Consider the following 25,421-nt stretch of genomic DNA (forward strand, 5'->3'; position numbering starts at 1 on the left):
TCTAAATCAGTGTGTACAGGTGTGATAAATCTATTCACTCCATCTGCTTAATATGATTAACATGACAATTTTGTATCCTAGTTGTATTGGCATTCGTGAAGGGTTGTTCAAATACGTGATAGTGGATGATGGCATGTGAGCTGCCTCACCTTTCTACTCTTTCTCATTGATGGTTAGCGGTTTCTGTGAAGACTTGGTGGTTCCCACCGAATAAAGGGAACGAGGCATCATTTCCTGGTCTTTGTATGTGAGAGGCTATAAACCTTGCACAGCTTACACACAGCCTTTCTTCAGGCATCCTCTCAATGCTTCAGGGGCCTGAAGAGGAGCAGCCAAATGTCTCTACAGGAAGTCCCGCCCCTCTGCTACCCGTATGCTTGAAACCAGAAGTTGTGCCAAGTTTAATACCAGTAACAGTGACTATTCCGCGGAGTCTTTGAGACAAAGTATCCATTAATGAAACCCTACCTGATGTATCCTCGGAGAACTGACAATCTCCTGGAAGAGGTTCCTGAAGGAATATGAAAATAAGAGAAAAGAGAAGCTAGGCGACGTCACAGGAAATAAGAGTGACGCACTAAGAAGGATGGTCAAGGAAGAAGATGCATAGACCTTACAGAATATGATGACGAAGTGAAGAATCACAGAAGCTTTCATATGCAGAATGAAGATTGCATGTGTGAAGAGCACTAAGAAAATGCAAGTCATTTTATAACGGTACAGATTCAGCAATGCAAGTAGATTAAGTAATCTTAAAGGCCTGCTATACATAGTGAGATTGAATCTGGATGTTTGATGTCACAATTTTAATAAGCTGAAACCCACAAAGAAAGAAGGGTTGATAGCTATGCATGTGTCACAGCAAAGAAATAAGCTGAAGTTCGAAGGAAAACCAAGGAGGCTGTCTGGCCTGGTGTCAAAGGCAGAAGCAGCCAAAACTGGTTATCAGTCCTTGAAGAACAGTGAACATGAGATGCTGAGGCATCCCTTGTTAAGTTGGAAAGAGAGAACACCATGAGTGCCAGGTTATTAATTCAAGACAATTAAATGCTGAAAAACGGGTTGAAAAATGGTTTCCTGTTATGTGAGCCAAGGATGGAAATAGGAGTTGGGGCGTACAGACCAGAACTGCAATAAGAAGTGCCTACACTCCCTTTTATTCCCAGGAGCAGTGATACTTTGCAAGGACAAGTTCAAAGACAATTTGAATGGCAGATGGCATGAGCAATGAGCTATGTAGGGCTAATTGGGTGGGGATGCACAGTCAAGTCCACCCACTGACACCTGGGGTACTAGCTTATGTGCTGCTAGTGAGTCAAATGTTCCAGAATGGTACAAACGTGCCAACCAATTGTAGAAGGCCATATAACGAAGGACCTCATAGTTTGAGAACGAATGATATATCGTGTATCTAATCACTATTGAAGATGACTTGCACTAGGGGTGGGCATAAATTGCCAACCTCACTGTAGAGACCCAATCACACCCGTCCCTATATAGTAAGTATACTTAGATGTTTCCCTTAAGCCAACCACAATCCCATGTAGGGTTTTCTTGTTTGCCACGTAGTATGACGTCACGTATGACAAATTATTGTTATATAAGAATGCTTTTTTATGAAATGCAAGAGACTTTGCTGTGTGATGTCCGTTGATATCCGTTGTAACTCCCTGTTTTAGACAATTGAAAACTAAAACAGTCTGATGAGACATTTTGCCAACTTTCTGAGTCGGTCTTATTATTTGGGTTAAGAGTTATTCTGCATCCCATCCATCGTATGATGTTTTACCTAATTAAAGGCCCATAAGGGTTGAGGCCTGTCCCAGCAATGAGTAAGGAAAAGGCAGACTCCCTCTCTCTCTGTGGGAGCTTCTGGCACCAATCCGATTGGTGCACGCTTTCAAACATTTGATGGCCACCCATTTACTTGGCACTTTCAAACATTTCCGGTATGTTCCAGGTATGTTCCAGGTCTTGGGGTAGGGGTGCATATTCACAATTAAAGCCCGAGGCACCCTTCCACAATAGTCTTATCCAGGCGGATTCTGAGCTGCCCGAGCAACATGGCTGGGTAAGGAAATGATAGATATTTTCTGTCAGATAGATACATCAGGCTGCTGATATGATTACTGTTGATTGCCAAACCTCTATGCAGGACTCTGACTATGCAGTAATTGATGACAAAAGTAGTCAAACTGAGACTGATGCCTTGAATATCCAGAAGCCTGTGGCCCTTGAAAGTGAATTGCAGCACTAGTCCATCTCTTTAGCATCATCTTCTGCTACACCCACTGATGCAGATGGTCAGGGAAGGCTGTATGGTGGGGAGACGAACTTGGGCCCATCCTTAGCCTCTGTGGCACTCAAAGTTTCCATTAAAACTAAAATGAGCCCCTTTGGGACTTCTCATCTTTGTAAATCCGATATGCCATATATTGTAGACAAGTCATTGAGAGAATTAGTTACTGACTCAAGAAATCTTATTGATACCAACGTTATGCCATCTTCCAGGTCGGACCCGAGAGGCCCTTAGAAATAAGGTGATGGCCTGGCTTTGCGATAGAACGGGGCCCGGGATTGCCATGAGTTTGGACCTGAAATGTGTGTATAGGATTAAGTTAGGCAAGTGGTGCATGCAAACTAACACAGACTGGGCCTCATTACGACCCTGCCGGTCCGGGAAGAGTGGTGGCGTTAAAAACGCTGCCACCGTTCTTTCCGGACCGGCTAATTCAGAGTCCTGCAGGTGGGAGGTGTCACTCCCGCCAGGTTTGACCTGGAGGCAGTAACGCCACCCACCTGCAGGTGCAAATGGAAACACTGGCTCCGTCATAGACAGAACCAGTGTTTCCATTGTCCCCACCCCCATGGACTCCATGGCAATGGGGACTTACAGAATTCCGCCTCCGGAATTCCGGGTCACCCGAGTCGTAATGCCCCGGTGATTCCGGGAATCACAGAGGCGGAATGGTAATACGGGTCCGGCGGTAATCTGCCGGTTTTTCTGGCACAGTTACCGTCGGACTCGTATTGAGGCCCACTGTGTAGTTATTGGCTGTTATCACAGTAATCTTCCTTTTTTCTTGGCAAACTATAATCATTTTCTTAATATGCCTTCTGATATGAAATTGATTGTGGATCGTATATAATTTCCTCCCCCGTTTGTTTTGTTATGCTTCCTGTTTTTGATTTATGTTTGTGTTTCTATTTGTTGCTGATATGTCTCGGGAAGATAGGTCACGGGCAATGTGCTCATCTTGGATGCAAGAAGACGCAGATTAACACAGGTTTGATCCTCGGGTCTGCACTTAGAAACCTCTGGGTATTAAGCACGTTCTAAATAACCAATTACATATTACATATAAGAATTAAAAAAATAATGCAAAAAACAACATTTACGTGGGAACGGCAGAATACATCATTTTGTTATTTTTTCGCATTACCTCCAGGCCTCATATAGAGTGCTGCAGTGTAGATGCTCAGATCCTAGTTGCATGGTCTTGTTGTTTAAGACAGAAATAAACATTAAGACATAAATCATATATATATATATATATATATATATATATATATATATAAATATATATATAGAAAATCAATTTACTATAAAAGTGCCTGTAATGTTTGCATATCAGTTTCATGTATTTAAACTGAAATTGTGCTTAAAGCCAAAGATGAAAATGGAAAAACAAAGTGTAGAAGATGGTTAGGATGTGAGTAAAGCTGCCATTTTCCCGACGTGACTTGCAATTCAATAAAGTAAACTACAAAGTTCTCCACAGGTGAATTTAATTTGCTCCAATGGTCCCTGTGGATTATAACACTGTCTGCTTGTTTGCAGAAATCTTATGCACATAAATCAAATGTTCATTTGAAGGAGGGACGTGTGTGTGTCCAAAAGGGTTACAAAGGGTTACTCGTTTTCTATTTCCAGGAGTCCTGAAGTTCAGTTCAATGGGACAACTATTTCATCAGTGTGGCCACTGTTTCCTTTGTTTAATGCTCTAAAACAGATAATGAAGGGTCACTTAATTCAGCGAAGGTGGGCGTTGTGTCAAATATTGTTCACGCTGGCATTGGAGCATCCGCAGACAAGCTCGGGGAGCATTCTGCCAGTCGCGAGCACAACGTCTCCCATGCAGGAAGAGGCCTACATGTACTAACTGCGTAAGTCTAACGGTCGCACGCTGGACGTAATACGCGCACCGCAACTAAGTAGTCCCCATGGTTACCGTACAAAGGTAGGCAGAGACGCGGGGCAAAGACGGAATGAACACCGCGAGTTTACAGAGAGAACAGCTGGCAATAGGTAACATCCTTGGCCTCCAGCGCTCTCCTTGTACTTCAGTCTACACAAATACTTATGAGACCACTCTGTCTGATCCATACCACCCGATTTATTTATCTATAGCTACCAGTGAATGGTGTACCCACGCGCAAACTACGCCTCTCAAATTCAAAACGAAAAGAGGTTACACAACATATCCTCTGGGTCAGAAGATTTCTAGCTGAAAGCAAGGCCAACAAGCACCTTTGGCAGAATGCACTTTTAGCATTGCACTTTTGTATACATTCTAGGTGCAGTTCCACTTTGGGAAAGATTTTATTCCATTCAAACACATCTGAACATGAGTTTGAAGTCATGCAGGCGCGTTATAAATGCCACATCATATCAAGCCACCCACCTCCACTTTAAAGAGCGGTGACATAACCCTGTGCGGGTAAGAATATTTCCAGCCACTCTTGGTGATACCTAATGCATTTGGCAACAGTCACTACTAGAAGCACTGTCTGTGCGGGTGGGCTGACATCTCCCCCCTTTTTAACATGAGGGGTGCTCCCATTTCCTTACCCCATCTCTTCTATCAGGCGGAGCGGCTTGATGCGACTCCTTTGAGGGCGCCTTACCCCGCACGGTGTCGCGCAGTCTCTGGCCGGGGTTGCACCGTCCTTTTCTGTCTCTGACTCCTCGGCGTCTCCCTGGTAGGGTTCCTCTGCGAGATCATTCCGTCACTGTCTCTGTCCCATTCCCACCGCTCTCCATGATGGGGTTTTACTCGCTTGAATTGCGAGCTGTTTCGGGTGATGGACGTGCAGTCACTTCTTTGTGACCATTGTTCCTTTCTTATGTGTGATGACGAGTGGTTCGGGTGCGAATGTCACTTCTTCCTTCCTGTGTTTGGGTTGTCTGACCCATACTTCATCGCCTGTCTGCATCAGATTTTCTCTCGCCCTTCTCTTTCTGTCCGTTGCTTCCTTCATTTGCGCCTTGTTCCTCTCGTCGTTGACTCTTGCATCGCGTTCAAGGCTTGTCGTACCCTTGGGTCTTGGGTCCTCTGGTAGCCTTGTGGTGACTGGCCTCCGGAATAGCAAGTCTGCCGGGCATATGCCCGTGGTGCTGTGTGGTGTGTGACGATACTCCCTGAGCAGTTGATTGAGAGCCTGCTCGAACGGTTTGTTTTGGATGTGGGCGAACTGTAGTGTTCTCTTGATGTTGGTCATGAATCTCTCGACCATGCCGTTTGCCTGAGGCCATCGGGGAGTTATTTTTTGGTGTTGGAATCCCATGTATCGTGCAAACTTCTGGAACTCGTGGCTTATGAAAGTGGGGCCATTGTCTGATTTTATCACTTTGGGGATCCCGTATGCTGACAGCATCCGGTCGAGGGCGGGGATGACACTCGAAGTTGCGCTGCTGTCTACGATCTGGGCATCCGGGTATCTCGAATGTTCGTCCATGAGTACCACAACGTGCGTTCCGTCGTTCAATGGTCCGAACAGGTCCACGGCTAGTTCCTCCCATACTTTGGTGGGAAGCGGAGACATTTGTAGCGGATTTGGGTGTGGCGGTGTAGCTACCTGTGCACATACGTGGCATCCTCCTATGATTGTTTCTACTAGGTTGTCGAGTTGCGGGAACCACACCTTCTGCCGAAGAAGCCGTTTCGTGGCCGCTATCCCCCGATGTCCTTCATGGGCCAGATGTATTGTCCTTTCCCGGAGCGCTCTCGGGATGACGACCTTGCACCCTTTTAATAGTACCATGCCTTCCACCACTGTCAATTCGTCGCGGACTAGATGTAATCCTTTGACTTCTTCCTTGACTTCGTCTGTTTCTGTCTTCGCTTGCTGTTTCATCAGGGTCCTCTCAATGGCCATGCTAATCCCTATGGCCATTTCCACCCACTTCCTGTCCCCACCTGTCCAAAACACATCCTTCTCGGATCTGTTTGAGCTAGCTTTATCAAGCAGTAACATCAAACATTGTGCTCGAAGTGCATGCCAGTGTTATTTCAAAGCTGTCTTCTGATAGTTAATGGCCTAATTAGAGCTGTTAATGAGCTACCAGTGTAAAATAAAATCTTAACCAAGTGTACCTTCAGCCACTTGATTTACAAGCACCATTTGCATAGTTCACTGAAGTCCTGTTAAAAACCCTCAATGGGAAAGCCAACCGTTTTGGCTTGTGTGTAGGTATCAGATAGGCATTTGCCAGGCACTGCTATTACATACCCAAGTAATCACACAATTTTGCAGCTGCTACAATTTACGTCAATTTATTACCATTACTGCAGTGCTTGGCAAATGCCTATCCCACGCCTACACAAAAGGCAAAACGGTTGGCTTTGCCATTGATTGTTCCTTTCCCTGGTTAGCATAGGCGAAGTGGCCCTCAGCAAGAAATGAAAAGTGGAGGACGAAAGAGGTATGGTTGGGGTGTTGGTGTTACTACAAGCGATTGGAAAGTAGTCCTGCCAAAGTTCCTAATTGGTATTATGAATCAGACATGCGGAGAGGAGGCCGGTCAATGTCCGAGACAAATGCTGGTGAACGCATTGAGGTTGGGTACCAAACCTGTTATGTGCTTGGCTGTGGAGAGGCACGTTACAGAAAGGTGACACACACTAGACATTGTGCATAACCAAGCCAAAGGGAGAGACCAAGACAGATGCCTGGTGCACATCTGGGGTGGGTGCAGAGGCACGAGACAGGAACTCTGTTTGGTGCTGGTTAGGTGAATTGGCAAAAAGACGATGAAGTTGGACCAAATTTGCTGCGTGGATGAGGCAACAATCACAAATCCAGCCACAAGGGGAGAACGAAACATTCAACTGCACACATGAAACGGAAGAGGCAGGAAGTTGACCTCATAGACACGCCCAGGAAAGCAGAGAGTGGACAGAGCGCTAGCAGAAAAGGACAAAGAGAGGAAAGAGCAAGGAGCCTGCGTGATGAAAAAAGGACCCAAACTGTGAATCCGGAAGAGGACTCCAAGAGTACAAAGTGAGAGGCGAAATGAACGGTTGCAAGTTGGGGTGTCACATTAATGTGAAGGGAAGATCATACACATGTGTAAGTTGAAGGGAATACTCCAAGTTTGGGAGGAACCATTGCAAGTGGAATGCCATCTTGAGAAGGTGCTACATTTGAAAATGAAAGGGAGTTCTTCCAGTTTGTGATGAACTATTGCAAGTTAGAATGGCAAGTTTTATTTGTATTTTATTTTGATTTGTAGAGCGCCACCACCAGCAAATGCAATTCGCTTCAAGGGGTCAAAGATATGGAAGAGGGTCAGTATAGGGTGACCAGACATCCCGGTTTTCCCGGGACAGTCCCGGGAAATCGTCCTCTGTCCGGGGATCCCCAGAGTTTTTTAATTTTGCAAACCCCATCCCGAGATGGGGAGGGTGGGTGTCTACGATCCCGGTTTTTGCCGGGACCCGATTTCGAAATCCGGGAATTGGGCCCAGTGCGACTCTTCCTGCGCGTGAATGGGGACGTGAATGCTTTTCACACCCCAATTCCTCCCACTTCACCTCCGGGGCCACTCTCCTCCAATCAGAGGAGTGTGCCTGTGAGCACACACCCTCTTCCCCTTGCAACAGGCCAGCGACTTAGAAGTAGTATTTGTGTTTACTTTAGTCCAATTTGTATGTCTATGGCCTGTCTCGTTTTTATTTTTTATTTTTAAATCTGGTCCCCCTAGGTAGGTGCAATGATAGGGGGGTACTATCAAGAGTAAAGCTTTCAAGGTAATACTGACAAACCACATTCCTGACATTACTGTACACAAAAGAACCAAACAGAGCAACACGTGGTAACAGTGCAGAGCTAGAGCGGGAGGTGCTATGGAAACAACACACGCTGGTCCAGGATTTTCCTATCCACTTAGGCAAACACCTGCCCTAGGAAAGCCTTCACTGCCTTCTTGAATGATCCTGTGGCCTTCCAGAAGTTTAAAGTCATCAGGCAAGGTGTTCCAGAACATGGGCCCAAGACCTCCCAACATGGTCTTCTCAGCTGTCCCTTTGTTGGTGATCTTAGGATTCAGGTTTGATGAACTTGACAGTGTCTCTGGTTAGTAGTGACATAGCAGGTTAGTTACTATTCATGGCAAATCTTGGAGTAGCATTTGTGTGTGATGCAGGTCCCATTGAATTGTGCCCATAAGTCATTTGGGAGCCATCTAGGGGTTTCCTGGACGTAGTAGATATGGCAGCTGTCTAAACGAAGAGTGTGGCAAGCCTAAGCATTCTCCATTGTAAAAATATACATTTTGCTCAGGAGTTGTGTTTGCATAATCTGGACTTTGTGGTTGAGCTGGAGGAAAGGGGTGCATTTTTGTTTCACCACATATGGTTGCAGTTAACAGCCATCTTGTGGCCAAAACGAAGCCACAGAGGGAAGAAAAAGGGAAAGAATGTTGACCAACCGAATGTGTGTTCACCACAGCAAGTTGCTTTTAGCATACACTGACCGCATCACAGATTTTTATTGTGTGTGTGTGTTTCCACTGACTATGCTTTCTTCTGCCAGGATGTCTCAACCCAGACAAACTTTAGAGCGCTGTAACTTGTAGAGTGGAAGTGACAGTCTCTCAAACTAGTCCCAGTCCTCATCCTACTTCGTGTCCCTCTTCTAGGTCTCTAGGAGGAGTCCCACGTCCTTGTCTCTCATACTTGACATCAATCTGTGCGACTCTGTGATTCAAACTTGTGAAAATTGGCCAGAGAGGAATGACTAAATCCATGACAGTACAGTGCCCTAAATGCCCCTTTTGTATTTAGCTGGTCAATTAAAATTGTATTGTTCACAAAGTCACTGGCAGAGAAAATGCCTTACAATATTAGTGCAACATTGCATTGTTGGCCAAATAGCTGACTACTTCTGTCCGGGCAGACCCGGACTATCTGTCCTTGAAGAGGCTCTATGATTCACTACAAGATTGACGCTTTCCTTTGTAAAGTGCTTTTCCACAATCTTGGCAAAGGAAGGATGATTAAAGTTGGGTTAAAGTCTGGACAGGTTGTAAATGCCTGTATTGACTTTCTTCATCAGTGGGTGTATGACTGCTTGTTCAAAGGGGCTTGAAACAATCCCACTTTGGAAGAGGCATTGGTAGGTTGGTGATAAATAAACTAGGGTGCTGAGTCAATCCCCAAGTCCGAATGAGAGAAAATGACTAGGGTTGGGTAGCTGTTATGGGGTGGCCACTAATTCATGTTCGTGTTAAAGGACCCGTCGATTTGGTTTCAGAATTAAGTCACACGGCCATTAACCAGCTTCTCTGAGGAAAGTGGGTCAGAATGATTAGTTGGGTATTGGTCAGCTCCAAGGATATTCTGAAGAGCTCCTTTTAAGCTATAACAATGTATTTGTTCTGTCCGAAGATGGCTCTGTGATATACTACTTGATGTGTAAGGCAGGAGTCCCATCCTCCTGGGCGATAGACTTATTCTATTACCTCTTGAATTTCCTTGAAACTGTTTTAAGACGTACCACATAGACCTTAAAAGCATCTGTTGGTAAATTTCAGTGGGTGGTGGTGGGGGGGGGGGGGTTTATCATGCGCACTCGGGATCTCAATCCTGCACACATGGAAAAAGCCAATTTCTTTATTGAGACATAGCACCAAAGACTCTAGGTCCCAGAACCGTAAAGGCACACCTTGGACTTCTCTTAAGAAAATAAAGTGGCCTAACTTCTGTGGGACGCTCATGAATTCCACTGGATCCCTTTAATGGATGTGCGGTACATATGTGCGGTACATATGTGCGGTACATATGAGGGACACACGAGCTAGTTGCGATCCAGAGGGCTTTATTGGACGTTTTAGTGTCGGGATCTGAGGATCTAGAGTCCGTGATTGGGTTGTAGTTGCCGAAACCTTCTTGGAGTTCCTCTCTGGTGGTTGTAGGGAAATATGGGTGGTAAGCGGGCTGATCAGATCTCTGGGTCGTTATGCTTCTAGCGCCGCGGCCTAATCAGCCCAGGTGTAGTCTTCTGAGCCTCCCTCCTCATTCTGCTGTTGCTTCAAGAGTGACACCAAAGACCCCTGTGAGCTGGGACTTTCTCTTTTATGACCCATCCCTCGGTAGCTGCTAGAGCTGCATAGGTCCCACCTAGGTCGGAACCCACCTCCTGAGTCTCCTCGAGTTGAGGGGTGGATGACCCCATCTCTCCCTGGTTTTATGGGCCCTCCCATACGTTCAAGGTAAGTTTCAGTTGTCTCCAATCTTGTGGTTTTCCCAGTAGGATGCTGAATCCTGCTCTGGCTTGCTGCACGTAGGTGGTATCAGCCAGTATAATTCTTGAGCGGAGCAGACACCTGCGTACCTTTCACTTGTTAAGGGGTCCTGGGGACTCATGCTGTAGTGGAGACAGTTCCTGGGTGAAAGGTTCCGGTGCAGCTCTGTCCAGGTGAGGCTGGTTGTTCTTTGCTTTCCCTGTCTTCGTCTGTATGCCAGAATTGTTTGTTGCTTGCTCCATAATTCTTTTTCCTTTGCCTTCCACCTTACGTTGAGGTCCTGCCAGGTTCCCACATGGCATCATGGCAGCTCCTGACAGTGACCTTAAGAGGTGTGACTGTGGAAAATCATTGGTCAAGTAACATTTCATGGAGGACCAATTTATGCAAATTTTAGACTAGTTCGCTGAGTTAGGGGCAGCTTCTAAGGAATTAGCTAATACAGCGTATGGTCACTTAACTGTTGGTTAGTTTATGAGCTGTTCAATACTAATGCTGTCATATTAATGGTAAGGTCTAGAGCATTTTTATTGTATGTGCAATCTCCTCACATGTTAAAATAGCCTTCCACTAACATTGTGTTGCAGGAGTTCTGGAGGAAGTAATCCGTTCCAGCCATTTAACCAAAAAGTGGAGCAGGTTCCAGGGAGTCGATGAGGTGTTACCACATTCAAGGGTGCCTTGGTATCTAATGGGTATTTCACCCTGAAATTAGGTCTTTGTGTAATGGACAGAGCAAGAGAGTGTCTCTGGGCAGATCAGAGGAACTCTTCTTATCCTTGAGTTTTGGAGTTCCTGTCTATAAGTAAAATCCTGCATCCCTCTGGGGACAATTTGTTGAGACGAATGGTATAGTTATTAGTTACCCATGGTGGTCACTAGGTCAGTTAGGGGATTCTGAATATTGAAATCATTCACATTAGTCTACCTGGCATTGTTGGATCTGAGTTTGATGTTGGATTGTGGGAGGACAGTTACAGGCACTGGGGCTTTGGTCTTTAGGAGCATGAACATGTTTTGAAAAAGGGGGCAGATGGCTAAGTTCAGTGGTCCCCAGAGATGGTACTGGCAAGGGTTTTTGGTGTCGGGCTGGGTAGAGAGATCCCTTAAAAGGCGCATCATTTGTTTGATTTTGGAGTCTACGGGAACTGTGTATCAGAGAACATGGCTTTGCACTGAGGCTGCAACTGTGGTTGCCTAGGATATTGGGTCATGGTTTTGATAAAGGTGGGTTCCTGGAAGTAAAGGCCAGGGCTTGTCAAAGGATGTCAATAGGCAGCTAGGAATAGGTATGGTGGCACCAAAGCCCTGCACCTTTCTAATGTTGGGGAAAATGACAGCGAATCATAGGAGTTGTTTCTCCGACTCTTGGTTCAGGGTTGTTTCATTGGAAAATATGTTAGGCATGAATTTGGGGATGTTGCTGATGGTATCCTTTAGCCCTATGCTCGCATCACCTGGGATAAGCTTGTTTGCGAGGCTGACAAAATAGCTTTAAGGACTGTGTCGCAGACAGCAAGTTTATGAGAGAAGAAGAGTATACCTGCTGTGTCTATGCCAGATCAATGGCCAATGTAACTGCCGGTAAATGGGCTATATGGCAGGAAGATGAGGACTTGCTTCCTCAATTTGTTTTGGTATTTGCAGAATCTCTGGCCAGGAGAGTGGCATCTCAAAACAGCAATGGGATTTATGAGTCCTTGGGTAGGGCTCTGTCAGACAACTCCTGAAAACTGTCTTTTGGAAGGATTGTGAATTGTGTCATGTCTGGTGGAACTGGTTGCCCACCCATATTAGGGAAGATCCAGAGATTGGGATACACTACTCTCTCTGGGAGTTGGCGAGACAGCCCGGCTGCTAAAAGTAGGAGAAGATGTGGACGGAATGGGGCTCCATATCAAAGGATTATAAAATAATTCATGTGGGTCCTGGGAGCACAGGAGGAGCTTGTCTAGGCTCTCTGGCGAGGGGCCATCCAAAAGGAAGCAGGTTAAAGGACAATCGAATGAGGGAAGCAGATCAGAAGGGATCAGAAGCGATGAAAGCTATAATACACTTTTAACTTAATGTGAATTCTGATTCTTATCCTGGAAAGCACTTAGTGGTTGTAGCAGGGACAAACATCAGAGTGGGGAAGATCCGCCAGCAAGAGGACCATTGTTATTGATAGTGGGGATAGAAAAAAAGAGCTTTTTAGCCCCACTCCTCAGGTCCAATTTGTCATGATGTAAAAAAACCCTGGTACAAAATGTACACAGGTCAACAGGAAGGAGCAATTGAATGCCTAGTGGTCTCCATGGGGTGTCATGGGTGACCCAGGTGAGGGGGTTAAGTTCTTCAAGTGCTTGGACCACACTTTGTCCATCCTATCCAGGACCCAAATGTGTATTTTACATGTTAGTGACGCCTCCTGTGAGCTTTGGGGTTGGATGAATTCCTAAAGGGGTTTTAGGGGTAACCAATTGAACAAAGATAACTTGATTTTAACAGTGTCAGGATAGCTATCTATCCAAACAAGTGTTGGGATCTGAGCTAAGAAGAACTATTTTACCAGTTTAAGTCCACTACTCTATTATACGAAGCACAGTTCTAGGGTTATAGTCCGCTGCTTGCTTTTCGTAGGTCAAATTACAGTCCCAGGGTATTTATAGCTCCCTGGCACTCTTTCCTGACAATGTCATTGCTTGCTGCTGCTTAGTGCCAAGTTCTTCTGGACTCTTGGAATGTAAGCTCTACTCACTTCCAGGCAAGAAATTATGATTCCCCCTTGTCTAAGGGAGTACAGAATTCATTGGTAGGCAGGAATGTCTCCCTCCTCCCCAGCCTGGGTCTTTTTAGCCTGAGATTATCCTCATCAACTAGCCAAGTATCACCTTCCTAACCTGAGTCCACTGCAGGCTCAGATTGCTAATTTCTTTCTGGTTCTTTGGCCCTTAGCAGGCTATGGGCTAACGCCACTAACATGATTGTAGTCAGCTCTTTTCTATGCTGAGGGCCCCTGGCCTTTGCTAGGACCAGGGTCAGAGAACCTCCAGCATACTTTTAGGAAAGTTCTTCTCCTCAAAGTAGTCTAGACCGTGCCAGGGTCTGGATCAGAGCTCTCATTAAAATGTTAGTAATTTGGTTCAAAGTCTGAGTTGCCTTGTTAGGCAAACTGCTCTTCTTTCTTTCTTTCTTTCTTTCTTTCTTTCTTTCTTTCTTTCTTTCTTTCTTTCTTTCTTTCTTTCATTCTTTTTTTCTTTCTTTCCCTCATTCTCTTCGTTCTAATCGGCTTGCCGGATCTCCTTCCCAACTCCTAACCCTTCTAACTAATTATGCTTGTTTCTTCGCTGTCTGAACTCACTCAAGTCATCAAATGATATTTGGGGTTTGTGCAGCATTGTCCTACTTTGTCCCAGGTCACAAAATTAGTCAATATCACTGTGTCACACCTCCCCCCTGTATTTCCTCCTTCTATAATCTAAATCAGTGTGTACAGGTGTGATAAATCTATTCACTCCATCTGCTTAATATGATTAACATGACAATTTTGTATCCTAGTTGTATTGGCATTCGTGAAGGGTTGTTCAAATACGTGATAGTGGATGATGGCATGTGAGCTGCCTCACCTTTCTACTCTTTCTCATTGATGGTTAGCGGTTTCTGTGAAGACTTGGTGGTTCCCACCGAATAAAGGGAACGAGGCATCATTTCCTGGTCTTTGTATGTGAGAGGCTATAAACCTTGCACAGCTTACACACAGCCTTTCTTCAGGCATCCTCTCAATGCTTCAGGGGCCTGAAGAGGAGCAGCCAAATGTCTCTACAGGAAGTCCCGCCCCTCTGCTACCCGTATGCTTGAAACCAGAAGTTGTGCCAAGTTTAATACCAGTAACAGTGACTATTCCGCGGAGTCTTTGAGACAAAGTATCCATTAATGAAACCCTACCTGATGTATCCTCGGAGAACTGACAATCTCCTGGAAGAGGTTCCTGAAGGAATATGAAAATAAGAGAAAAGAGAAGCTAGGTGACGTCACAGGAAATAAGAGTGACGCACTAAGAAGGATGGTCAAGGAAGAAGATGCATAGACCTTACAGAATATGATGACGAAGTGAAGAATCACAGAAGCTTTCATATGCAGAATGAAGATTGCATGTGTGAAGAGCACTAAGAAAATGCAAGTCATTTTATAACGGTACAGATTCAGCAATGCAAGTAGATTAAGTAATCTTAAAGGCCTGCTATACATAGTGAGATTGAATCTGGATGTTTGATGTCACAATTTTAATAAGCTGAAACCCACAAAGAAAGAAGGGTTGATAGCTATGCATGTGTCACAGCAAAGAAATAAGCTGAAGTTCGAAGGAAAACCAAGGAGGCTGTCTGGCCTGGTGTCAAAGGCAGAAGCAGCCAAAACTGGTTATCAGTCCTTGAAGAACAGTGAACATGAGATGCTGAGGCATCCCTTGTTAAGTTGGAAAGAGAGAACACCATGAGTGCCAGGTTATTAATTCAAGACAATTAAATGCTGAAAAACGGGTTGAAAAATGGTTTCCTGTTATGTGAGCCAAGGATGGAAATAGGAGTTGGGGCGTACAGACCAGAACTGCAATAAGAAGTGCCTACACTCCCTTTTATTCCCAGGAGCAGTGATACTTTGCAAGGACAAGTTCAAAGACAATTTGAATGGCAGATGGCATGAGCAATGAGCTATGTAGGGCTAATTGGGTGGGGATGCACAGTCAAGTCCACCCACTGACACCTGGGGTACTAGCTTATGTGCTGCTAGTGAGTCAAATGTTCCAGAATGGTACAAACGTGCCAACCAATTGTAGAAGGCCATATAACGAAGGACCTCATAGTTTGAGAACGAATGATATATCGTGTATCTAATCACTATTGAAGATGACTTGCACTAGGGGTGGGCATAAATTGCCAACCTCACTGTAGAGACCCAATCACACCCGTCCCTATATAGTAAGTATACTTAGATGTTTCCCTTAAGCCAACCACAATCCCATGTAGGGTTTTCTTGTTTGCCACGTAGTATGACGTCACGTATGACAAATTATTGTTATATAAGAATGCTTTTTTATGAAATGCAAGAGACTTTGCTGTGTGATGTCCGTTGATATCCGTTGTAACTCCCTGTTTTAGACAATTGAAAACTAAAACAGTCTGATGAGACATTTTGCCAACTTTCTGAGTCGGTCTTATTATTTGGGTTAAGAGTTATTCTGCATCCCATCCATCGTATGATGTTTTACCTAATTAAAGGCCCATAAGGGTTGAGGCCTGTCCCAGCAATGAGTAAGGAAAAGGCAGACTCCCTCTCTCTCTGTGGGAGCTTCTGGCACCAATCCGATTGGTGCACGCTTTCAAACATTTGATGGCCACCCATTTACTTGGCACTTTCAAACATTTCCGGTATGTTCCAGGTATGTTCCAGGTCTTGGGGTAGGGGTGCATATTCACAATTAAAGCCCGAGGCACCCTTCCACAATAGTCTTATCCAGGCGGATTCTGAGCTGCCCGAGCAACATGGCTGGGTAAGGAAATGATAGATATTTTCTGTCAGATAGATACATCAGGCTGCTGATATGATTACTGTTGATTGCCAAACCTCTATGCAGGACTCTGACTATGCAGTAATTGATGACAAAAGTAGTCAAACTGAGACTGATGCCTTGAATATCCAGAAGCCTGTGGCCCTTGAAAGTGAATTGCAGCACTAGTCCATCTCTTTAGCATCATCTTCTGCTACACCCACTGATGCAGATGGTCAGGGAAGGCTGTATGGTGGGGAGACGAACTTGGGCCCATCCTTAGCCTCTGTGGCACTCAAAGTTTCCATTAAAACTAAAATGAGCCCCTTTGGGACTTCTCATCTTTGTAAATCCGATATGTCATATATTGTAGACAAGTCATTGAGAGAATTAGTTACTGACTCAAGAAATCTTATTGATACCAACGTTATGCCATCTTCCAGGTCGGACCCGAGAGGCCCTTAGAAATAAGGTGATGGCCTGGCTTTGCGATAGAACGGGGCCCGGGATTGCCATGAGTTTGGACCTGAAATGTGTGTATAGGATTAAGTTAGGCAAGTGGTGCATGCAAACTAACACAGACTGGGCCTCATTACGACCCTGCCGGTCCGGGAAGAGTGGTGGCGTTAAAAACGCTGCCACCGTTCTTTCCGGACCGGCTAATTCAGAGTCCTGCAGGTGGGAGGTGTCACTCCCGCCAGGTTTGACCTGGAGGCAGTAACGCCACCCACCTGCAGGTGCAAATGGAAACACTGGCTCCGTCATAGACAGAACCAGTGTTTCCATTGTCCCCACCCCCATGGACTCCATGGCAATGGGGACTTACAGAATTCCGCCTCCGGAATTCCGGGTCACCCGAGTCGTAATGCCCCGGTGATTCCGGGAATCACAGAGGCGGAATGGTAATACGGGTCCGGCGGTAATCTGCCGGTTTTTCTGGCACAGTTACCGTCGGACTCGTATTGAGGCCCACTGTGTAGTTATTGGCTGTTATCACAGTAATCTTCCTTTTTTCTTGGCAAACTATAATCATTTTCTTAATATGCCTTCTGATATGAAATTGATTGTGGATCGTATATAATTTCCTCCCCCGTTTGTTTTGTTATGCTTCCTGTTTTTGATTTATGTTTGTGTTTCTATTTGTTGCTGATATGTCTCGGGAAGATAGGTCACGGGCAATGTGCTCATCTTGGATGCAAGAAGACGCAGATTAACACAGGTTTGATCCTCGGGTCTGCACTTAGAAACCTCTGGGTATTAAGCACGTTCTAAATAACCAATTACATATTACATATAAGAATTAAAAAAATAATGCAAAAAACAACATTTACGTGGGAACGGCAGAATACATCATTTTGTTATTTTTTCGCATTACCTCCAGGCCTCATATAGAGTGCTGCAGTGTAGATGCTCAGATCCTAGTTGCATGGTCTTGTTGTTTAAGACAGAAATAAACATTAAGACATAAATCATATATATATATATATATATATATATATATATATAAATATATATATAGAAAATCAATTTACTATAAAAGTGCCTGTAATGTTTGCATATCAGTTTCATGTATTTAAACTGAAATTGTGCTTAAAGCCAAAGATGAAAATGGAAAAACAAAGTGTAGAAGATGGTTAGGATGTGAGTAAAGCTGCCATTTTCCCGACGTGACTTGCAATTCAATAAAGTAAACTACAAAGTTCTCCACAGGTGAATTTAATTTGCTCCAATGGTCCCTGTGGATTATAACACTGTCTGCTTGTTTGCAGAAATCTTATGCACATAAATCAAATGTTCATTTGAAGGAGGGACGTGTGTGTGTCCAAAAGGGTTACAAAGGGTTACTCGTTTTCTATTTCCAGGAGTCCTGAAGTTCAGTTCAATGGGACAACTATTTCATCAGTGTGGCCACTGTTTCCTTTGTTTAATGCTCTAAAACAGATAATGGTCACTTAATTCAGCGAAGGTGGGCGTTGTGTCAAATATTGTTCACGCTGGCATTGGAGCATCCGCAGACAAGCTCGGGGAGCATTCTGCCAGTCGCGAGCACAACGTCTCCCATGCAGGAAGAGGCCTACATGTACTAACTGCGTAAGTCTAACGGTCGCACGCTGGACGTAATACGCGCACCGCAACTAAGTAGTCCCCATGGTTACCGTACAAAGGTAGGCAGAGACGCGGGGCAAAGACGGAATGAACACCGCGAGTTTACAGAGAGAACAGCTGGCAATAGGTAACATCCTTGGCCTCCAGCGCTCTCCTTGTACTTCAGTCTACACAAATACTTATGAGACCACTCTGTCTGATCCATACCACCCGATTTATTTATCTATAGCTACCAGTGAATGGTGTACCCACGCGCAAACTACGCCTCTCAAATTCAAAACGAAAAGAGGTTACACAACATATCCTCTGGGTCAGAAGATTTCTAGCTGAAAGCAAGGCCAACAAGCACCTTTGGCAGAATGCACTTTTAGCATTGCACTTTTGTATACATTCTAGGTGCAGTTCCACTTTGGGAAAGATTTTATTCCATTCAAACACATCTGAACATGAGTTTGAAGTCATGCAGGCGCGTTATAAATGCCACATCATATCAAGCCACCCACCTCCACTTTAAAGAGCGGTGACATAACCCTGTGCGGGTAAGAATATTTCCAGCCACTCTTGGTGATACCTAATGCATTTGGCAACAGTCACTACTAGAAGCACTGTCTGTGCGGGTGGGCTGACATCTCCCCCCTTTTTAACATGAGGGGTGCTCCCATTTCCTTACCCCATCTCTTCTATCAGGCGGAGCGGCTTGATGCGACTCCTTTGAGGGCGCCTTACCCCGCACGGTGTCGCGCAGTCTCTGGCCGGGGTTGCACCGTCCTTTTCTGTCTCTGACTCCTCGGCGTCTCCCTGGTAGGGTTCCTCTGCGAGATCATTCCCGTCACTGTCTCTGTCCCATTCCCACCGCTCTCCATGATGGGGTTTTACTCGCTTGAATTGCGAGCTGTTTCGGGTGATGGACGTGCAGTCACTTCTTTGTGACCATTGTTCCTTTCTTATGTGTGATGACGAGTGGTTCGGGTGCGAATGTCACTTCTTCCTTCCTGTGTTTGGGTTGTCTGACCCATACTTCATCGCCTGTCTGCATCAGATTTTCTCTCGCCCTTCTCTTTCTGTCCGTTGCTTCCTTCATTTGCGCCTTGTTCCTCTCGTCGTTGACTCTTGCATCGCGTTCAAGGCTTGTCGTACCCTTGGGTCTTGGGTCCTCTGGTAGCCTTGTGGTGACTGGCCTCCGGAATAGCAAGTCTGCCGGGCATATGCCCGTGGTGCTGTGTGGTGTGTGACGATACTCCCTGAGCAGTTGATTGAGAGCCTGCTCGAACGGTTTGTTTTGGATGTGGGCGAACTGTAGTGTTCTCTTGATGTTGGTCATGAATCTCTCGACCATGCCGTTTGCCTGAGGCCATCGGGGAGTTATTTTTTGGTGTTGGAATCCCATGTATCGTGCAAACTTCTGGAACTCGTGGCTTATGAAAGTGGGGCCATTGTCTGATTTTATCACTTTGGGGATCCCGTATGCTGACAGCATCCGGTCGAGGGCGGGGATGACACTCGAAGTTGCGCTGCTGTCTACGATCTGGGCATCCGGGTATCTCGAATGTTCGTCCATGAGTACCACAACGTGCGTTCCGTCGTTCAATGGTCCGAACAGGTCCACGGCTAGTTCCTCCCATACTTTGGTGGGAAGCGGAGACATTTGTAGCGGATTTGGGTGTGGCGGTGTAGCTACCTGTGCACATACGTGGCATCCTCCTATGATTGTTTCTACTAGGTTGTCGAGTTGCGGGAACCACACCTTCTGCCGAAGAAGCCGTTTCGTGGCCGCTATCCCCCGATGTCCTTCATGGGCCAGATGTATTGTCCTTTCCCGGAGCGCTCTCGGGATGACGACCTTGCACCCTTTTAATAGTACCATGCCTTCCACCACTGTCAATTCGTCGCGGACTAGATGTAATCCTTTGACTTCTTCCTTGACTTCGTCTGTTTCTGTCTTCGCTTGCTGTTTCATCAGGGTCCTCTTGTCTGTTAGAAGGCAATGTCTGACGATGCGTAGGGCGGGATCGACTTCCGACTGTGCCGTTATCTCTGCCCATCCTATGGGTAGTGGTTGTAGGTGGTGAATGACATAGTTAATGTACGCATCCGCGATAGAGGGTTGAGATGCCGTGGATGTCGTGGGATGACGAGAGAGATAGTCGGCGGGATTGTCCTCCTTTCCGGGCTGGTGCCGGACTGTAAATTGGTAGTCTTGTAGCCTCAAACCCCATCTAGCTATCCTTGGTGGCATGACGGCTTTGGGGTTTCCATAGATGGTCAGGAGGGCTTGGTGGTCCGTGACTATTGTGAATTTCTTGCCGAAGAGAAATAGGTGAAAATATTCGCAGGCCCATACTACCGCCAGACTTTCTTTTTCCGCCTGTGAGTATGCCTGTTCTGTGGTTGTCAGGCTCCTGCTGGCGTACGCGACTATGTGGACATTTCGCGAGTCCTCCGGATCTTTTTGTGTCAGGATGGCGCCAAGGCCTACCGGGCTGGCGTCTACAATTACCTCGGTGTCGCGCCGGGCGTCGTAATATGCCATGTCCTCTGCCTGTGAAATGGCTCTTCTGATGGCTTCGAACGCCTCTTCACACTCCTTGGACCATACGAACGGCGTGTCCTTTCGCGTGAGCAGTCGCAGGGGGTTGCTGACTGTTGCATAGTCCTTCAGATATCTAGAGCAATAGCTGGCTAGGCCCAAGAATGAACGTAGGTCCGTTGTGTTTGTGGGGGGGGTGGCGGTGTTTAGTGCTTCAACTTTCTCCGGGTCCGGCCTCATGCCGTTCTCCGAGAAGATGTGACCAAAGAATCTCAACGACCCCTTGGAGAATTCGCACTTCGCCTTGTTTAGCGTGAGGCCAGCGTCTTCCATTGCCTGACATACTTGGTGTAGCGCCCTGTCATGTTCTTCTTGCGTTTTGCCATATACCAGGACGTCGTCTGAATAGTTCAGACAGTTCGGTATGTGTCGAATTACTTTGTGGATCTCTTCCTGAAAGATCTCGGCCGCCGACGAGATGCCGAAACTGAGTCGTTTGTACTGAAATAATCCAAGGTGGGTGACGAAGGTGGTGATGTATCTGGATTCGGCTGCAATTTCGATCTGGTGGTATCCTTTGGTTAGGTCCAGTTTTGAAAAGACTCTTGACCCATGTAGAAGGTGGATCATGTCGGTGATCCTGGGCGCCTGGTGTCTCTCTCTCTCGATGGCAGTATTGGCACGTCGCATGTCGACGCACAAGCGGATGGACCCGTCTGGCGACTTTTTGGGGACTGGGACGATGGGTGAGACCCAGGGGGTGGGCCCCGAGACTGGTTCAATAACGTCCATCTTGATCAGTTTATCCAGTTCTTCTTCCACTTGTCTTTAGATGTTGAATGGAATGCCTCGGTAGTGTTGGGCCACTGGTTTGACGAGTGGGTCTATGTGCAGGTATACTTTCCGGTGTTTTAGTTTTCCCAGGCCGTGGAATAGTTTAGGGAAAGTCTGTTCGATGACCTCCGGCTTGGCAAAGTACTTGTGGGCCATCAACTGATAGAGGATGTGTACCAGTCCCATCTCCACTGCTGTCCGGAAGCTTAGGATGCATCCACTGTCTGCTTCAGTTTTGAGGATGTGCAGTGGGATTCTTGCGGAGTGCTGCTTGTGAGAGCACCACGCTGTTATGGTGCCCTTGCACGGTAGAGGCGTCGTGGATCCATATGGGTAAATGTCTATATCAGCCTTCCTGATTTTGGGAGGTGGAGTTAGTGCTTCATAGGTTTGTTCATTTATGATATTCACCGTGGCCCCGGTGTCGATGAGGAATTTCACCGGCGTGTTGTTTACCGTCAAGGTGAGTATGGGGCTATGCTGAGTGGCTGTCGTATTGGTCTTGACAGCCCATACGTAGCCCTTTTTCCTCTGGTCATCCCCTGATGACGGGGTGTCGCTGCTGGTGGGGGATCGCGTTTCTATGTATCGGACATATCGTCTTCTGTGAGAGCGACGCGTGTCCTCTGACGATCGCCTGTCGTCCCTGGAGTAGTGGCCAGATCTGCTGCTGTCCTCTCTTTTGGTCGGCTTCCTGTCGCTCTCTCCTCTGGATTTGGGTGGGCTTTGCCGGCTGTATTGACGTCTGTCTTGAGTTCGGGGTCTCGCCTGTGCCTTCATGGGGGCGTTCTTGCACGTGGCCCTGAAGTGGTCCATGCCTCCGCATGCCGCACATTGTTGTCCCAGGGCCGGGCAGTCCCCGACGTGCGGATATTCATACCCGCACTTGTAGCAGGTGGCCTCTGCGTGTCTCCCACTCTGGCTGGGGCTTGTGTATAGCTTGTTGACGGATCCTGTGGGTTCTCCTGGTTGTTGTATGGAGACTTTCCCCAGGTTGTCTAGTTGTGAGTCCACGGCGGCCTCCATGCGAGCCAGTGCTAGGATCTCTTCGAGTGACCTTTGTTTTTGCAGGAGCTGTTTGCGAAACGGTTGCGAGATGCAACCTGCGATCACCTGCGATCTGAGGGCTTCTTCGTTTGAATACCTGTGGAATTCGCAGTGTTTTAGTTTTATGCGCAGGCGCATCACGAAATTGTCGATGGATTCGCCTTGTTCCTGCCTGGTTGTATGAAATACGTGGCGTTCGTAATCGACGTTTGTGTGTGGAGCGAAGTATTCGGATAGTTTGGTGTGAAGTTGGCCGTAGGTTACTGTGTCGACATCGAGTAGCTCTCCGGCTATGTCTCTCACTGCTGGCCCAACCGCCATGAAAAGAGTGTTCTTCAATCTGGCATCATCGGTAAGTCCTATCGCTCCCGTGTAGAATTTGAAGTCCCTGAGCCATATCGTCCAACGGGGCCCCAAGTTTGAAGTGTCCCTGATTTCAAAGGGGTTTGGCATGTGGATCACCTGCGCTGCCTCAGAATGAGGGGGCTGATGGTCGCCACTTCCTGGCGCGGCCGCTGCGGTGCTTGCACCTCCAGTGGACGAGGCGGGCGTGCTAGCGGTGTCGGACATCTTACCCGCTTGCCGCCGTCCGGTGTGCCCTTATCGGTGGTGTGTGTCCGCACCTCTTTGGCAGCTGCGGGGCTGTGCCTGCTGGTCCTGCTCCTGATGAGGCAGTGTTGCCGTGCTGGCCGTCCTCGTGACCCTGCTGTGATCGTGGGGCAGGGATTTTGTTTTTTTGTTTTTTTTTTTTTTTCTCTTGCGGCCTTGGGGGTGGAGCCTGCCGGTGCAGCACCCCTGCTGTGTTCGCGGGGCGTCTGCACGTGTGGTCCGGCGCCGGCAGCTCCCAACCGTCGTGGAGGTGCGCCGACGCGCCGAGCCGCACGACAGCGGGCCTCCCAACGGCACACGTGGGCCGCGTTATCTCCTCGTCGCCATTGTCATAGGCCTGTACACGGCCGGGGGCAGCTGGGGCGTACCTCGCGCAGCGCGGGCCTCGCTGTAAATGATACGCGGGGAGCCGAGGTGACTTGCAACCTTCTTTATTCAACTTAGCCGGCAACTGCCGAACTTCCCCTCCCGCCCCTCCCCTTCCCCTGACGTCACGTCCTGGACGTCGTCGCGTAACGGCCGCAACGGCGGCCGGCCCACGCATAACGATGCGGGTGGGCTGACACTGTCCTGTATTGCCGGCCTGCTGAAACACTGGGGAAGGACTTTCTGCACTCATGTACTCCATTTTGATAATCAATTGAATTCATACAACTCATCAGGCTCAGAGCGCGGAAACAGCACGACCAACTTCTTAAGGTTAGTGAATCTATAGGCTAGCTCTCGAAGTAATGTTTACATTTTATTAATATAGAAATTATTGCGTTCCTGAGGGCTTCACTGCTAAACGGATGTGCCGACGAAGGCGAGGAAGGATTCCCATCTCGCCGAAATGCCTCTACGCATACTCCTGTAGAGGGGGGCACATTCCATCAATTGATAAGGAGTTGCCTTACAGAGACGTCGACCCCTTAAGTGACGCTTCGTTATCGGTTTTAGCGCATTAAACAAAGAAAACAGTGAACACACTGACAAAATAGGTGTCCTACTTGGAAGTGAACTTCAGGACTCATGGACATAGTAAATGACTATGGCTTTTGGACATACATGTCCCTCCTTGAAAGAACATATATAGTTTAATGTATTGAATTGCAAGTCACGTGGGGGAAATGGCAGCTTTACTCTCATCCTAACCATCTTTCTTCTACACTTCTTTTTTCCCATTTTCATCTATGGTTGTGAGCACAATTTCAGTTTCAATACATGAAACTTGTATGCAAAAATGATACGCAGTAAATAGTTTGTGTTTCAAACAATGAATAAGTACCTGCTGGGGCACCATCCAACTAGGATCTGAGCATCTACACTGCAGCACTCTATATGAGGCCTGGAGGTAATGCGAATAAATAACAGAATGATGTATTCTGCCGTTCCCACGTAAATGTTGTTTATTTCTTTATAGTAGGGGCAATCCATTCAGTAGTTGGCTTAACTGAAATGCAACAACCTAAGAAGTCCTGGTATTTAAATAATTTGGCAGTCTCTTCTGAGAAGCGCTTCCACGTGGCTACACTTGTCATGATTGTGTGTCAGCCACGTGTTCCCAACTATATAATTGTCCATTAATCACAGCTACTGAGAGCCCACCTGCTGCTGTGGACCTTCTTAGGAAGCCACTTGATGCAGCCGCGCCACATGCCCACGCTAAAACGCCAAGTCTTACCAACGATCAAGAGAACGGAAAGAGATCTTACCCGACATGAGCACGAGTAAGGACTTGACGGCGCCGCCCCACGGTGCCCCGAGGGAGATGAATCCCTTGACGTGCTGGTCCTTCCATTCCTTTGGCTGTTTGTTCAGAAAGTAGAGGAGGTACATGCTGCCCAGACTGTGGCCAATCAGGAACACCGGCTTCTGGTAGGTCGCATGCATCTCCTCAACCAGGGCCTTCATCTTCTGGAAATACTCCTCCTGTGCGTCTGAAGACATAGAACAGCGACATTTTCAAGTTATGCCTGGTAGGGCAAACATTGTAAGCATAAACATACACTATTCCTGAACCTCTCTTAGGAGGTGGAAACCCCACTGTCGTGTCTTTGGCCTTTCCTGGTCTGTTTGGGTGAAGAAGGCAACAAATACCCCATAGAACTCATCTGTCACCAGCTTAAAGGTAGAAAACCGACTGGGCTCCTATTGAAGAGGAATGCTACATTATAGTTTGGGGTATAATGTGTTTCCGGACCTACCCGACAGGTTTGACTTTCGTAAGCCAAACTGATCATAGGCTATGAAGTAATACAATC

General features: G+C 46.8%; 1 protein-coding gene across 1 annotated transcript in view; it reads right to left on the reverse strand.

Moving 5' to 3' along the window:
• LCAT (lecithin-cholesterol acyltransferase) overlaps nt 1–25,421 on the reverse strand; it is a 336,764-nt gene that overhangs the window by 48,924 nt on the left and 262,419 nt on the right. Inside the window, exon 5 of the mRNA XM_069603934.1 lies at nt 24,873–25,097. Coding sequence (XP_069460035.1) covers nt 24,873–25,097 — 225 coding nt within the window. The remainder of the gene's footprint in view (nt 1–24,872; nt 25,098–25,421) is intronic.

This window comes from Ambystoma mexicanum, chromosome 1p, assembly GCF_040938575.1.
Source record: "Ambystoma mexicanum isolate Mex_15411 chromosome 1p, UKY_AmexF1_1, whole genome shotgun sequence".
NCBI classification, from domain to species: domain Eukaryota; kingdom Metazoa; phylum Chordata; class Amphibia; order Caudata; family Ambystomatidae; genus Ambystoma; species Ambystoma mexicanum.